The sequence below is a fragment of the Podarcis gaigeae genome, assembly GCF_964106915.1.
Source record: "Podarcis gaigeae genome assembly, chromosome: 5".
Classification (NCBI taxonomy): domain Eukaryota; kingdom Metazoa; phylum Chordata; class Lepidosauria; order Squamata; family Lacertidae; genus Podarcis; species Podarcis gaigeae.
The window spans coordinates 59,429,052-59,444,457 of record NC_139681.1 but is presented as its reverse complement, the minus strand read 5'-3'; the positions used below and the strand labels follow the sequence as shown (position 1 = coordinate 59,444,457).

The following is a 15,406-nucleotide window of genomic DNA, read 5'->3' as shown; positions in this document are numbered from 1 at the left end:
GAGAACGGTGGACTTTGATTTTCTGGAAGAGATCTGGTGGGAAGGGTCACTGCTACCTTGAAGCACCTCCCACATCACATTTCCTGCTCTCCATTCCTTCAGGTACAATGGTCCCAACCTGGTGCTGAAGTATGACAAGATACGGGGCCGGCTGGTGAACCTTGCAGTGGATGAACGTAGCTCCCCATATTATGCACTGCGGGATCGCCAAGGCAATGCGATTGGTGTGACAGCATGCGACATTGATGGGGACGGGCGGGAGGAGATCTACTTCCTCAACACCAATAACGCCTTCTCCGGTGAGTGCGAAAGCTGTTCCTTCCTGACATTTGCCTGCTGGCAACCCAATTAGCATATCCAGCTTCTCCTGTGCCCTATGAACTTTCTTGTCCTTGATATCTATCCATCAAGACCCACCTGCCTCTCAAGAATCACCTTGATCAGTCTTACATCTTTTACCAGGTTCTTGCACCTACCCATTGTCTGCCATGAGCCATCTCCATTCACCTCTGTTGTGACGTGCCCATCCCATAACACCCATTAAACACGTGGTACCCACCCATCAGTCCACATTCACTCACTGATGATGAAAACATGATGTTTTCTTCACAAACGATCCTATCATTAACATTTATCCTGCAAACAGGAGAATGAAAAGAGAATGGGAGTGATCCACAGAGGGGCATGTGGCTGTGGTGGTGATGGCCAGTGGTCACTCTCCTTTCTTGGCTGATGTCCTGGCAGTGCAGGCTCCCCTCCTTCACACCGTTGGCTTTGGGGCTCTTCACCTGCCAGCCCCGAGCCACTGACTCCAGTTCCCTGACCTTCACTGGCCACCAGGGTGGGATGTTTCAAGGCTGGAGTTAATTTCCCAGCTGAGTGATTTTGTCGATTCTCTGGCAGCAGCGGGTGGCGGCGGGGGGGGGGGAGAGGGAGTGGGGGGGGGAGGAGACTTGGCTGCTGACTCAGGGCTTTGCCACATCTCTAGTTGCCAGCAGGGACTGCAGCTCCAGGAGCCCTGGGATCTCTGAGGGACAGGCAAGTATCTCGCTGGGCAAGGAGACATCCTTTGAGACAGCATTGGGGTTACGCAAGGGAGAAAGTAGTGAAACCCCAAAGCATATTCTTTCCCACCCCCACTGGCAATGCTCTACCTCTAATGGTAGAGGGGCTAATATTTTCTTTTCTGGAAAGGTGGTTCCCTAATTCCTAGACTGCTGCTAAGAGACCCTTTGCTGCTTTAGGAGCAGAGGTGATGTTCGGCATGCTTTTGCAATGCCTAGGTGTGACTAACCTCAAAATACACACTGTTGGTTCTGTCCCAAGGCCAAGCCCCTTCCTAGGGGCTAGTTAGGAATTGCACCCAAGTCAACAGACGCTTTGCTTGGATGGCTTCACATGTTCGAATCCTAGAAATATGTTGCTTGATCAGATCTGGCAGCCTGTGACTTGTTCTAGGGCAATGGTGGCCAAACTTGGCCCTCCAGCTGTTTTTGGACTACAATTCCCATCATCCCTGACCACTGGTCCTGTTAGCTAGGGATGATGGGATATGTAGTATACGTCATTTCTAGTCGGAATATATCTGGAAAAGATAAATGCCCTCCCACCACCAATGCTTTTCCTTTGGTCCAAAGCACTGCTTGGGGTCTCCGGAAATCTGCCTAGAAAAGCGACCACTTCCCCATCGCATCCTTCCTGAGAAGGGCTGGGCCCCTCACCTGCAGCATCGACCTGCTCTTGGCTCCACTTATCAGTCTTCCTGACACACCTAATTACTGCTTTGCAGCTGCCAAAGGTTCCCTAAATCAGCCATTCACATTACTCCTGGCATCAGGGCCCAGCCAGTGCCTGCCATTGATTTTCCCCTTTCCCTTTATGATGAACATGGCTCCGCGCTGCTCTGGCACATTTTACCTTAATGAGTTTATTCTTTTGGGCCTCCCTTACCAGCCCTTAAGCTTTGCTGGGGTTGCTGCATTCATTGTCGCACGGTCCTGATCACAACCCTGCAGTACCAGAGAGCAATTAGGCATTGGGCGAGGTCGGCAGAGTAGGGGGAGCCCCAAAAGGCGGATGATCAGGAACAGGCATCTATGGACAGAGGGAATGTGATCCAAATGGGACAGTCGCAAGGGTTCAATCTAGATCAGGATTCGGGGGTGCATTCATCACTTGCAAAGATCTGCATCCATGGGTGTCACACCTGCAGAGTGTAACGCTGCAGTTCGGAGCCAGGCTTGCAGCAAGTCTCTGCACTCCAAACCTGCAGTTGCTGGAGGCTTAGGGTGCCTCTAGACTGTCAGTATTTTGCAAGAGCAATTCAATTTAGATTTGTGCAATTCAAATGGATTAAAGCACTCTGCTGCCCTAGCTCAACAAACCCACTTGCAGGGGACTTTTTGTGGTTTGGAAAGTGACAGCAAAATGCACTAAAGAGTGTGGCATGAAGAAATGATTAATGGGAAGACATGTAAACACCCCAGAAGCAAATCAGGATGCATGTTCATTGGGTCCTTCCAGATGTCTCTTCTCTTGAATATTCATCATTAGTTGTGCTCATGATGGTGTCAGGACAGTTTTATAGGATCCCACTTTCAAGCCTGTTCATTCCTGAAAAGGTTTCAGGACAAACATACTGCTTTGTTTGCAATAGGTGCATGTTGTGTAGCTCAGTGCCGAAATCCTGCAACTTTTCATACCACAGAAGTTCGGGGTCAGTGGGTGATTATCCACTTTTTGTTGCACTAAGCATAAGTTCTTCTTCCGATGGTGATGATGTGCTCCATGGGCATCACAGAACAACTCATAAAGTAGTAGATTTGAGGGTGGTGTAAACCCTCCACTAATGCACAATTATTGCATCAGCGACATTTTGCAGAATATAGCCACAAAAAGCACCAGTCTGAAGGGACCCGTGGTCATATAACCTCCCCATAAACAAATCAGAACGAATGCATAGTCTAACCAGGCAAGATTTGTGCAAGCAAATCAGGATGAATGCTGAACAAACAGATCGTCTGGAGCATCAATTAGGGAGGGCCCGTAGCATAATTACACGGTTAGGGCTCCAGAGAAAGTCATGCACAACCCAGACTGATTTCCTGTCTTGGGAGAGAAGGAGAGAAAGGGAGAGCTGATTCAGCACCTGGCCAGGAGACCCTGAAACATCTTGATACCTTATCTCTCCTTCCCAGGTGTAGCTACCTATACAGACAAACTGTTCAAGTTTCGGAACGGGCGCTGGGAGGACATCTTGAGTGATGAGGTGAACCGGGGTGTGGCAAGCTGGTTTGCTGGGCGCTCCGTGGCCTGCGTGGACAGGACGGTGAGTGTGTGGAACAGCTTGGGGTGGGTTGGCTTGAGGCTGTGATTTCAGGGTTGTGGGTCAGGCCCACGGGGGGTGGGGCCAGCTGGGAGCCGAAGATGCACCAGTGTAGTTGTATGGAGGAGGGGAGGACATGGGCTTAGAGGGGCCTGCTCTCCACCCAACTTCTCAAGGCCGAGCTCTGCCTCCTCCTCCCCCTCCCTCACAGCTGTCAGGGCTCCCATCAGGGACTGCCATGCCAGGCGGGTGCCGTGCTGCTGATAAACACAGCCTGTCTAGGTGATTTATGCCCCTGTCACCTGTGCTTTCTTCTCCCTCTGCCTTGCGTGGCTTATTTTCAAACGATTATTGCTAAATCAGGGTGCCATGAGGGAAACAATGGGGGGACGGACAGGGAGTGGTTGGAAGAGATGTCTGAGGCAAAACAGGGGAGCATGAAGGATGGCACCCCCTGTTTGGGAGGCCATGGCTAGACTACGCCGCTTCTGCTCAGGTGCCTGTGCCTGGCTTTACTTTATAGACTCATCCCTGTCAGGGCCCTGGGCATGGCACCCTCTGCGTCCGTCCTCGTGCTGGGAAGAGAGGGGTCCAGTCCAGTGAAGACTCAGGCCTCTCACCTGCCCCCACATCCCTTCCTACAGGGCTCTGGCCGCTACTCCATCTACATAGCTAACTATGCCAGTATGAGAGTTGGGCCCCATGCCCTCATCGAGATGGACACAGCTGCCAGCGACCTGGAGAATGGCATTGTGGCACTGAATGATGTGGCGGCAGATGCCGGAGTCAACAAATTCACAGGTATGAGGGCAAAGTATTGTTCTCCCAAGAGCTAGCCCAGCATAAGGGGAAAGGCTGTAGCTCAATGGTAGAGCTTCTGCTTTTTGCATGCAGAAAGTTCTAGATTCAGCCCCCAGCATCTTTAGGAAGGGAAAAGAGTTTCCTGTCTGAACTCAGTTGGTAGAGCATGAGACTCTTAATCTCAGAGTTGTAGGTTTGAACCCAGTGTTGGGCAAAGGATTCCTGCTTTGCAGGGGGTTTAACTAGATGACCCTTGTGGTCCCTTCGAACTATACCATTCTATGATTCTATGACTCTAAATACTGAGCTAGATAGGCCTGTGGTTTGGCCCAGTATAAGGTAGCTTCCTATGTTCCTATACGTGGCTGGGCAGTACAAAGAGTGACAGAGCTCCTCTAGCAACAGCCACATACGTCCACCATTTTGTTTTCCCACGATGCCTCAGATGTTCTATTGTTGGAAAAACACACAGATCCCGGATATTAGGAAAACTAAAATAGCAGTCAAAAGCCAAGTTTGGCCAACTAAGCCCAAGCCTCCAATATAGGGAGGTGTCAGGTGGTGAAGAGTGGTGGAAGACACCAGCTGGGAAACCTCTCCCCCCCCCATTGGAAATCCCAGAGAGGGAAGGATCAGAGCCAGGACATTGGTGGTGGGACACTGAGGTGAGATCAGAGGGGCGAAATTGGGAGGAGATGCTAGATACTAAAGGGATAACAGGGTTTAGTGAGCAGGAGGAACCTGTGACAGGCAGCAATTCAGACTAAGACTGAAGCAGAGGAGGGTGGTCAAGAGTCTACTGAAGCATCCTGGGAGTTTCCCTCTCCAGCTGCGACAAGCTCCCATCCCCCCCCACTCCCCAAGAATGTGCAGGATAATAAGGAGGGCAGAACAGAGACCAGAGGTGCACAGACACAATTTGAGGCTGCCTAGGAAACATCCTGGAGAGAAGAAGCCTTAGGAGGGGTGGAAGGCAGGCACCTTCAATCCTGGCAACTGGGAAGTGTTGCTGAGCTATATGCCATTTTTGTCTTGCTCTCAGTCTCTATGGCAGTGAACTGCCACTGACTATTTTTGTAATAATTGTGGTGATCATTGCTGGTGAAGACTGAACCCCAACATTCAAGTGAAGTTCAATAATTGTGAAAAGAGGTGTAAGGGAGCAGGAGAGCGAACCAAGAAGTGGATCTCGACGGGAACCTGTCCCACCTGTAATGCCCATATTGTGCTAACTTCTGGTTTTTGCTGTTCCTCTTCCCAGGGGGCCGGGGCTTGGCTGTGGGGCCCATCCTGAGTGAAGCAGCCTCCGACATATTTTGCGACAACGAGAACGGAGCCAACTTCCTCTTCAAGAACCAGGGTGATGGTACCTTCATAGACGTAGCGCCCTCTGCTGGTGAGTGAGTGGCAAGGGTGAGGGTGTCATCGGAAGCCATTAGCTGTGGGGCAGAACTCACCAGAGCAGCTGCTTGGCCCTCTTTCATCCTGGTGGGGTCCTGCCATTTCCCTGCCCCTCTCCTTGCCTGCCGGTGTGTGTGTGATGACGAGTGCCTGAGGGCTCAGCCACCACCAGTAATTGAGTGTCTGGCTGATCACTGGAGTTTAACGAGGTGTCAGGGTGGCATCCATCACCGTGGTGCTGCTGACGACACCTATTCCCTTTAGAAACACTCCTTCCTTGTCAGCAAGAGAATAGGAGTAGGGGGACCTGCGGGGAGAGGCGGGAAAGATGGGTTAGGTGTCCATGGGAATCTGCAGAGGTCCTCTGGCCCCTGCCTGTGGACTGTCTGCTCCACCAGCCACCCTCTGCCCCCTGTAGCCTGCCCCCCACTGTCCCATCCTTGACAGGCTGAATTTGAGCCACTTGGGGCAAGTGCTGCCTCATAACCTCTGAGCTGCTCAACCTCTAAGGCAGGAGCAGAAGGGAAGGCTCAGTTGAGTCCACAGCGTCCTTTTGCCTTCAGGGGACTCTCAGCCCTGCTGACTTCCTCTGCCGCCTCCCACAGGCCTGGATGACCCCTACCAGCACGGGCGCGGCGTGGCGCTGGCCGACTTCAACCGCGACGGCAAAGTGGACCTGATCTACGGTAACTGGAACGGACCTCACCGGCTCTACCTGCAGATGAGCGCAGGTGGGCGCTTCCGAGTAAGTGTCACGTGGAAGAGGGAGGTCCCAAAATGGTGAAAGGCCTGGGCTGTGAGCAGGGAAGTGGTGGGATCATGGAGGGAGAGTCCAGTCCTTGGAAGTCCCTAAGAAAGAGTGGAACAGAGAAGCCTTACTCAGGCATTCAGTGAACGCTTGGTGTTGGGGAAAGATACAGTGTGTGGGGGGGGTGTTTTTGTGCAAGGCCATGTGAGCCAGCCACACTCCTAGCTCCCCCCCCCCGCCCCCCGCTCCACAAACACTTGCCAGCTTTCATGCATTGACTCCTGAGGTTCTGGAGGAGGAGTCTTTGTGTGTTCAGCTGGATGCGCTTAGGATCAGGAACGTTGTGCAACTGAGAGTTCCCAGTTGCGGGCACACTTCCAAGTGCGCTCAGCTGAATATGCGAACCCTTCCCCTTCAGACCCTTCCTGCTCAATGTGCGAAGGCTGGGCTGGAGCAGGCAGGGATCCCCACTGCCACCACCACTCGGCGCTCCCTCTGTGCTTTATTCCCCCCCCCCCCCCCCCGCATTCTGGAAAGCCAGAGCAGAACTGCAGATCACCAAGGAGACTGCTGCCTTTGCCCCCAGCTGGGCCGCCAGATGTTCCTTGTTTTTAAAGGGTTGCCTCGTCTTTTAGACCCGCGGCTCCGCACCGTTGCTTCTTCCCGCCGTGTCGACCAGGCAGCCTTTTCCTCTCCTTGGTTCCTTCCCCAGCTGCTGCCTTGCAGGAGACTGCAGTCTCTGCGCTGTGCCCAGCTCCTCCAGCTCTGCTCCCCTCTCCACTCCACAGCTCCCCTGTATTCTGGCCCTGCCAGCCACGATGCCTCCTGACCCCTCCCCTCCTTAGACCTGAGCTTCCTCTTGGCCCTGCTCCAGCCCAAGCCCTGCCCCACTAACCCCCGTCCTTCCCCCAGGACATTGCCACGCCCAAACTGTCCATGCCATCACCCGTCCGCACCGTCATCGCTGCTGACTTTGACAATGACCAGGAGTTGGAGGTCTTCTTCAACAACATCGCCTATCGCGGCTCATCCGCCAACCGCCTCTTCCGGTGGGTGAGAGCCACGTGGCCACCAGAGGCTGGGGCAGTGGGCTCCCCATCTTCCCAGGCTCCCGGGCACTGCAGGGAGGGCGACCCCCGCACCAGAGTCTGTGGTGAACCCGCTGTGTCCTTAGGAAGTCCTGCATGCAGAACTTGAGAACATGGGGAGAGGGAGGGGGGGAGGGCTGGATTCTGCACCCAGAATCTAGCGCCTTTTAGTTCCCCCACTGCCGTAACCCACAGGAGGGTGTGTTCTATCCTGCTCTGCCCTCCCTCCGGTCAGCTGACAGAGCTGTGACTGAGCTCCTTCCTACACCGCTACTAATACAGCAGTTCTGTTCCGCCTAGACCACATCCCTGGAGGTTCTGGCTTTCACTAATTAGCACTTATGCACGGTTCCCATTAATTGTAGGCAATCAATGGCTCGTTAAACAGAGCCGCTTACATTTCTCAGGCTAATAAAGTGATAGCAGCAGCATGTGGCAAATCTGGGCAGTCCGTGCGGAAACCTGTTGCTATGCAAGTGGGCAGGGCCCCTTTCTGGGAAGATAAGGATTTGGCAAGAGAGTGTGTGGGCAAAGGGTGGTGCCCACTCAGGAGTAGTGGTGGTAGGCTTGACTGCCCTTTTGTGGGAGGGAAGAGCATCTTCTCTGCACTGGCACACTCCCCTTCTGCCACAGGGTGGTCCGCCGAGAGCATGCTGACCCGGCCATCGAGGAACTGAATCCTGGTGATGCCGTGGAACCCGAGGGGCGTGGCACAGGTGGGTCTCCCCAATGTCTCTTGTGGAACATGATCAGGTGGCTTCGCTTAGCAGGAGTGGGCTTAGTGAACAGAGGGGTTACTCTAGCTACCAGACGGCCTGGGGTGGGGGCTTGTTCCAAAATTCGTATTTATATTCCACCCTGCATATAAATAAGGTAAAGGGACTCCTGACCATTAGGTCCAGTCATGGACGACTCTGGGGTTGCGGCGCTCATCTCGCTTTATTGGCCAAGGGAGCTGGCGTACAGCAGGGATTATCAGCATGGGGATGGATGCAGGGAGCATCTTCTCACTGCAGAGACAGCAGGCACTCAGAAGAGACGGGAGAGGATTGGCAGAGCTGGGGGCTTCGGTATCCCATGAAAAGATCAGAACTTTATGATTTGGTGGGTGGAGGGGAGAGGGACAAAATATCCTCTTGCCCCAAGCCAAAAGGTCTGTAATCTGGTCACACATGCTTGGCCAACTCTTAGAGCAAAGCATGAAAACAAAGTATTATTATTATTTATAATAATAATAATAAATTTCAGCACTTTTTGTGAAACATCTCTAAGTGACCTTCAAAATATTAAAATACAAAACAACTTACCAAGCAGAAAGAATTCATAGCATAAAAATAAAAATAATTAAAGTGTGCCTCCATCAAGAAGAAGCAAGATGACTCCTACCCCACTAAAGGGTGAAACCAAGCCAGGCCAGAATCTTACTTCATGACAATTAAATTAAGATCCAGGGGTTGGCTGTGTGGAATTCCCACCCACCACCAAGACACTGAAATCTTGAGTAACATTCGCAGAAATGATGTTGCCATTTACAAAGCATTTGGCACCAGGAACAGAAACAGTTTCTGGGGTGAACAGACACATGGATGGTCAGTGTCAGTGGAGGCAATTTGGGTGGAACCATGGGGCAGAGATGTATTCCTTGACTCTCCTACTGGTTCTTATTCCAGCCATGCTTGTGGAAGGGGAATATGGTCCTATGGGTACTAAACAAGACCTTTGCTTATGGACGTTGTGTCATTCCAGGGGGGGCAGTGGTGGATTTTGATGGCGATGGAAGGCTGGACCTGATCCTGTCACATGGAGAGTCCATGGCCCAGCCGCTTTCAGTCTTCAAGGTCAACGAGGTGGGTGCTGAGAGGTGCTCCTCACAATGCGCTCAGATCCCAGCCCACATCTGAGCAAGCATGGTCCACTCCTTCCTCCCTTCCGTGCCTGCCCATTCCTTGGCTTAGTCTGTCTGTCCATCTCCACAGGGCGCTGGCAACAACTGGCTGCGAGTGATCCCACGTACGCGCTTCGGGGCATTTGCTCGTGGTGCCAAGGTGGTTCTCTTCACACGTCAGAGTGGTGCCCATCTGCGTATCATTGACGGAGGGTCTGGGTACTTGTGCGAGATGGAGCCCGTTGCCCATTTCGGCTTGGGTGAGTGCGGAGGAGTTGGAAGCAGGGCTTGGAGCCTGAGCGGGGTGTGTGCCCTCCCAGATCTCTTCTCGTCCTGTCCATCTTCACGGCCATCCCAATGATGCTTCTGAGCTTCCTGGATCCCGTCTGCCGCTCATCCCTGATAATACCTGCCCTGCGCTACCAGAACACATTGCAAGCTTTGCAGACATTTGTTTCTGTCCTTCCTCTAACAAACTCCCTTCAGTCTGAAACCTCTGCCTCTAGGCATAATGCCCCATCTTTGAGTCTGCTAATGTTGCTGAAAAACAGTGTAGATTTGGTGAAACCTACCTATCCCCAGTGTGCAGCCAGTGTGGTGTAGTGGTCAAAAGCAGTAGACTCATAATCTGGTAAACCGGGTTTGCGTCTCTGCTCCTCCACATGCAGCTGCTGGGTGACCCTGGGCTAGTCACAATTCTTTGATGTCTCTCAGCCCCACTCACCTTACAGAGTGTTTGTTGTGGGGGAGGAAGGGAAAGGAGAATGTTAGCCGCTTTGAGACTCCTTCGGCTAGTGATAAAGCGGGATATCAAATCCAAACTCCTCCTCCTCCTCCTCGTCCTCGTCCTCCTCCTCCTCCTCCTCCTCCTCCTCCTCCTCCTCCTCCTCCTCCTCTTCTTCTTCTTCTTCTTCTTCTTCTTCTTCTTCTTCTTCTTCTTCTTCTTCTCTTCTTTCAAAACATTTGGAAAGTCTGCTTCCTGTCCTCATTTAAAAAGCAAGTGGCAGGATCTTGCCGTCCTAAAAAGCAGAGCGGACGTGCGTTGCAGCGAGGCCCCTGCCTGCCCCCTCCAGCTGTTCCTGCAGAAGGGACGGCATGTCTCCACACCTCATTACTCTTCCACAGCCCCGAGGTGGCCCAGCTTAGTGGGGCCTGGCCGGGTTAGACCACGCTGTGAGTTGAGAAGCCAAGTGGCACGGGAAGTCAGAGGGCTCGTGCCCCACAATGCCCCACATCCCTGCTCACAGCTGGCCTTGTGCCCAAGAGCCATGCTAGTGTTGGCTCAGAGTGCTTGATGGAAGGACATGACCCTCATCACATCCCAAGTTCTTTCATCTCTGCAGGAAGAAATGGTTGAAAGGGGGAAGAGGGAAAGGAAAGCACAGACCACCGCATGAGAGGAAGATGGTTCTACAGAGCAATTCAGATCCCTGGGTGGGCTGCAGGTTTGTTTGTTTGTTTGTTTGTTTGTTTATCTCTCCCGGGCTCAACCCTTCCTTGCTTTTCTTCCCTGTAGGACAGGATGAGCCTAGCAGCCTGGAGGTGACTTGGCCAGATGGCCGGGTGATCAGCCGGTCGATAGCAAGCAGCGAGATCAATTCGGTGCTGGAGATCCCCTATCCCCAGGACACTCCGGGATCACCCCTTACCATTCTGCCTCTGGAGGTGAGCCCTGCCTTTGCCAGCCATGTGCATCTTACTTAGAATGGGGACCTCCTCAATTTCACCCTTTCCTCTTTGGAACATTTTTCCGTTTTCTCATCTCACTGAGAAAAAGGGCCATGCAAGATCCTGTTGGAGGCTCTGTGCTGACAGAGGTATTATTTCTGTCCCCTTAGAAAGGCAAATTGCAAACCTAAGCTTTGTTTCCCGCAATAAGGCATGTCAAGAATCCTCGTAATAGGGACTCCCTCCAGCAACAAATTCAGTGCCCCCTTGTTGAAAGAAATGGACATCAAAAGAGCCACTGAGGGTGTCTCAGCAGGCAAAGGGGAATCCTGAGCTTCGCAGAAGTGCAAATAAATAAATAAATCTAAAAATAAAATATCAAAAAAGGGCAATTCCCTGTCTCTTAAAAGAAAGTGAAGGCTAAGTGTGTTCACTGGTCTCTAAGATTTGCGGTTCGCAGAGTGTCATATAAAAAAAACAACAGAAAATGGGAGAGAGTGACTTGCTTCAGCTGCTTGTGACTTATAGCATGCTGAAAGAAGATGCACTGCAATATTTTTGTAGGGGCCTCTTCTCCCTTCTTAAGAGTGAACTGTGGTGGTTGAGTGCCTGCCAAGCAAAATGGGGCCACCCAAAATTAAGACAGTGACTTCCAAGTAGTTGGAGGGGGCACTAGATTTGCAGAAAAAGTTATATTTGGGGACTGAAAGAAAAGGACAATCTCACATGCTGCTATTGGGCAAGGTTTTCTCTCTTTTTCAAATGTCATTTTCTTTTAATGGACAAACTTGGTGGTTACTTGCCCTTCCCAGGAGGGTGTCCACTTTCACATACCCCCCCCCCCAAAAAAGAGGACACAAGTTGGCATAACCTTTGCAAATGTCAGGTTATATATATAGATGCAAATTGAAAATTGCTATCATTTAAACAGAAATATATAAACTGGACTTGGACCAACCAGACCTTTGATTAGAGGACTCCTTCAGGCTGATCAGCTGGCCTAATTCCCTACTCCTGTGTTATGCGGTGGCATACAAATGCCACTAATAACATCAGTTATTTGAGTCTGTTCCCTTTGAGTGGTCTGTTTTGGAGCTCCCTGATTTGTGGCAGCAACAGTTCAAGTGATCAGGGAGGCTATAAACCAGCCGAAGGGGCCTTGGTGTGCTAGACAGATAATAACTGAAATGACGTTTCTACAAAATGTGCTTCCGTCAGCTCAGTGAATTTCAACACTAGAGTTGCAGCGGAAGGAGGCACAGAATGGCTAGACAGTCCGTGCCAAAAAGTTCTGCAACACGACTTCTTCAGCTCTGGCTGCAGCAGGAATTGCTGGAGTTATTCCTGATGAAGTGGTCCAGAGCAGACTTTGTCCTTTCCCCTGCTCTGCTTCCTCTGCTGCCATCTGTCAAGTTGACCAATAAAGGCTGCTGAAATTTGCAGAGAGAACCTGAATATTCACTTGCTTTGAAGAAGTCTGGATATGAATTTGTACACCATCATCAGATAGTTGGACCAGTCATGTTCTGGTGGATGGGCAGCCAGATGAGGGCAAGCTATGTAGGTTAGATAACCTCTCTGTTTGGTGGATGCTGAGTTGTGAATTCTCCATGTTCAGTGGCAGATTTACTAGATGTTAAGAGGACCTGCATCTACACAATGGAAATGATCAAGACTCGCTCCTGCCCATCCTCCCAAAGAAGCCCACTATCCAGAAATCTGACGTGGGTCCTTTACTGTGCATTATAGGAAATCACTTGCAAAGGATGCCCCATTTTCTTTTTTAGAGGAAGCGGCTCTGAATGTGAACCCATTTGTACATATGGATTTCCCCTTCCATTGAAGTGAAGTGGGAAGGCCACGTGTCCCAACGGGTTCCATATGTGAATCGCAGAGTCTGGGTTTGGGTAGTCTGGCTGTAGCATTACTCCCACTGCTACACAGAACTGTTATAAATACTGGAGAGATGTGGAGTCGCAGCAAAATATGTCAACCCCTTCGTCACAGATCTTAAGAAGTCTAGAACAGCATGTAACCGACCCTTTCCTTCTTTGCTGCCCAGATTGCAGGACAGTGAATTTGCCCATTGCAAAACACTCAGAGGTGAAGAAATAGGCGCACAAGGCAATTGAGACCTTGGGGAATGATTGAGGAACTCATCTCATCTCCTGCCAGCTGTGAAAGCCCAACCTAGGTTCACCTGCTGTTTTAAAGTGTTGAGCAGAAACTTTCCATATACCTTTTCAGAACTGAGATGATAACAAAAAGAGACTCAAGGGCTGAGAGCTACCACATTAGCTGCTATATGGTCTGAGGCAGCCACACAAACCCCCCGATTTCCTGGAAATAGCATGGAAATAGCATCTTGATGGAGGCAAGGCAGAGAGGGAGCCGAGGCTGGGAGGCAATTAGGCAGCACACAGATAACACATTTCTCTCTTTCTCCTGCAGTGTGGCCAAGGCTTCTCTCAGCATGAGAATGGGCGATGTGTTGGTGAGTCACCTGCAAGGGGCAGCTCAGTGAATGGTGCTCAGGTGCAATTTCCTCTACCCACAACTGGGCTCAATGGGGCACAAGGCGGGCTCTTTGTGGCAGCCGTCCACAGCCACACAGCGGTAGTCTCTGGGGATAAAGCAACAGCCCAACCGTGGTGTTAAGAGGCTGTTGTTAGATTCTGTCCTGTCCTGGGCCTCCGTCACACACTCTTTCTCTCTCTTTACCCCCTCCCTCCCTCCACCCGCCCTCTGCCCCCTTTTCTCAGATATGGATGAGTGTGCAGAATTCCCCTTTGTCTGCCCCAGGGGCAGGCCCATCTGCATCAACACATATGGCGGGTACCGTTGCCGCAGCAACAAGCGCTGCAATCGCGGCTTTGAGCCCAACGAGGACGGCACAGCTTGCGTTGGTGAGTGATGGCTTTGGCAGAGCAGAGGGAGGGAGAGAGAAAGGCGCTCCCCACAGGGGCTGAGCCCTCCCTTGAAGCCACCCGAGCAGTGGAAAGTTTACCGGAGGCTGGGATTTCTTTATTTCATAATCCCAAGAAGGGAAGGAGCAAGGGAAAGCAGTGAAGCCAGTGAGGTCCCGAGCTTGGAATCATGATCTCTGTACGTTGGCCAATGAGAAAATGGCATGGGGTGGGGGCCACTGTAGCGCCTGCTTTGTATGCCGTGTTAGGATGCCTGAGCAAGGGAGGAGAAGCGGTAAAGTATACCTTCGGGCCAAATAAGGCATCTGGCATCAGGCATGGGTCTGGAAAAGCATAATAGTTGCTGAACAGCTGCAAAGCAGTGGGCAAAGAGTGCGATTTGTAGGGACTTGTGGAAATGGGTGCTTACCCCCCCCAACACCTGTTGCTTTCCTCGGTATGTTGCTTTTACTCTGTAGGTAGGGTTACCAGGCCCTTGTCAGGCAGCAAACATTTGGTTTAGCCCCTGAAGACCTCCTTCTTTGCCAACCGCCACTAACTCTTGCCTTGTCTTTCTCTTTCCTTCTCTCTGTCTCTCTTTCTGTTTCCCTCTCTGTGCAGCTCAAGTGGCCTTTTTTGGTGGATACCCTTCCTCAGGGAGCTGGCTGGGCCCCATCTTGCCCTCTGCCCCTCTGCTTCCACTTTGCCTCGGACTCTGCTTTCACTCCTATGCACTTTAAGCCTTGCCAATAAAGGACAAAAAGCAGCCTTTATAGATGGAAGTGGCTTCCCCTGTACTCCTCCCCTCCAATCTCTCTCATCCAGTCTTCTCATGGTGGTCCCTGGGAACATGGACTGAGGTGGGGGCAGCCATCTTTGCAAAGGGCACTACGCAGCCCGGCGGACGACACTCTCTCACTAGTGTCACACCCCTTGCATGTTTTCTGAGAAAACAAGACAGGGCAGAGGCCCCACCAATGCTTTGTCTCCTCAGAGTGGCTGCCATCTTCCTAGGAGCTTGCCTTTAACCAAGATGGCGGCTCCCGCTGGTAGTTGCTTGCTTGGTTAAAACTGATAACAGTTACCCTGTGCCTGCTGGTTTGGCCTGTGACATGATTGCTTCCCTTCCCTCCTCCTCCTCCTGCTCCCCCAGCCCGACTGGACCGGGATTCACCTTGACCTTGTCTTACCAGTGTGTGTCTGAAGTTTGAACCCACCCGGTCTCTCAGCTCACTCCACCCAATAAACTCTACACTGTCTATAAGCACCTGCTTGCAGCTATGCTTGGGGGTATGGGTGGGAATGCGGGGCCACAACTTATATTCAGAAGATCAACGTAGGCCAAGAATGAGGTGGTGCCAAGCTGTGTGCCAGTTTCCTTTTGTGAGAGACACGTGTGAACCTTCAGGGAGATGGGTAGCCATAACAGCCGCAGGGCAAATGACTGCAGGCATTTGCATGGGACTTTGGCTACACATGAGGAAGCTTCAACTTGTAAGACAACTGCATGTTGACTATTTGCCTCCCAGCCAAGGCCATGCCATTCTACTATTGAGTAGCTCAGTTGTTTGAGCTGTGGTGACT

At 51.7% G+C, this 15,406-nt stretch overlaps 1 protein-coding gene and 1 long non-coding RNA gene across 8 annotated transcripts in view; one reads left to right on the top strand and one right to left on the bottom strand.

Annotated features, from left to right (window-relative positions):
* CRTAC1 (cartilage acidic protein 1) overlaps positions 1-15,406 on the top strand; it is a 43,230-nt gene that overhangs the window by 16,924 nt on the left and 10,900 nt on the right. For 6 of the 7 annotated variants that reach the window (XM_083740048.1, XM_083740051.1, XM_083740052.1 and 3 more), the window contains exons 3-14: positions 103-299; positions 3,198-3,328; positions 3,970-4,126; positions 5,388-5,522; positions 6,133-6,272; positions 7,188-7,324; positions 7,997-8,079; positions 9,110-9,210; positions 9,340-9,508; positions 10,765-10,913; positions 13,368-13,410; positions 13,679-13,822. In XM_083740048.1, the coding sequence (XP_083596174.1) occupies positions 103-299; positions 3,198-3,328; positions 3,970-4,126; positions 5,388-5,522; positions 6,133-6,272; positions 7,188-7,324; positions 7,997-8,079; positions 9,110-9,210; positions 9,340-9,508; positions 10,765-10,913; positions 13,368-13,410; positions 13,679-13,822 (1,586 nt within the window). Of the gene's footprint in view, positions 1-102; positions 300-3,197; positions 3,329-3,969; positions 4,127-5,387; positions 5,523-6,132; positions 6,273-7,187; positions 7,325-7,996; positions 8,080-9,109; positions 9,211-9,339; positions 9,509-10,764; positions 10,914-13,367; positions 13,411-13,678; positions 13,823-14,443; positions 14,605-15,406 lie in introns of those variants that run through there. The other variant, XM_083740054.1, reaches the window with a different exon arrangement.
* Positions 1-15,406, bottom strand: part of LOC310845270 — a 112,814-nt gene that overhangs the window by 92,780 nt on the left and 4,628 nt on the right. The gene's annotated exons all lie outside the window — the stretch shown is intronic.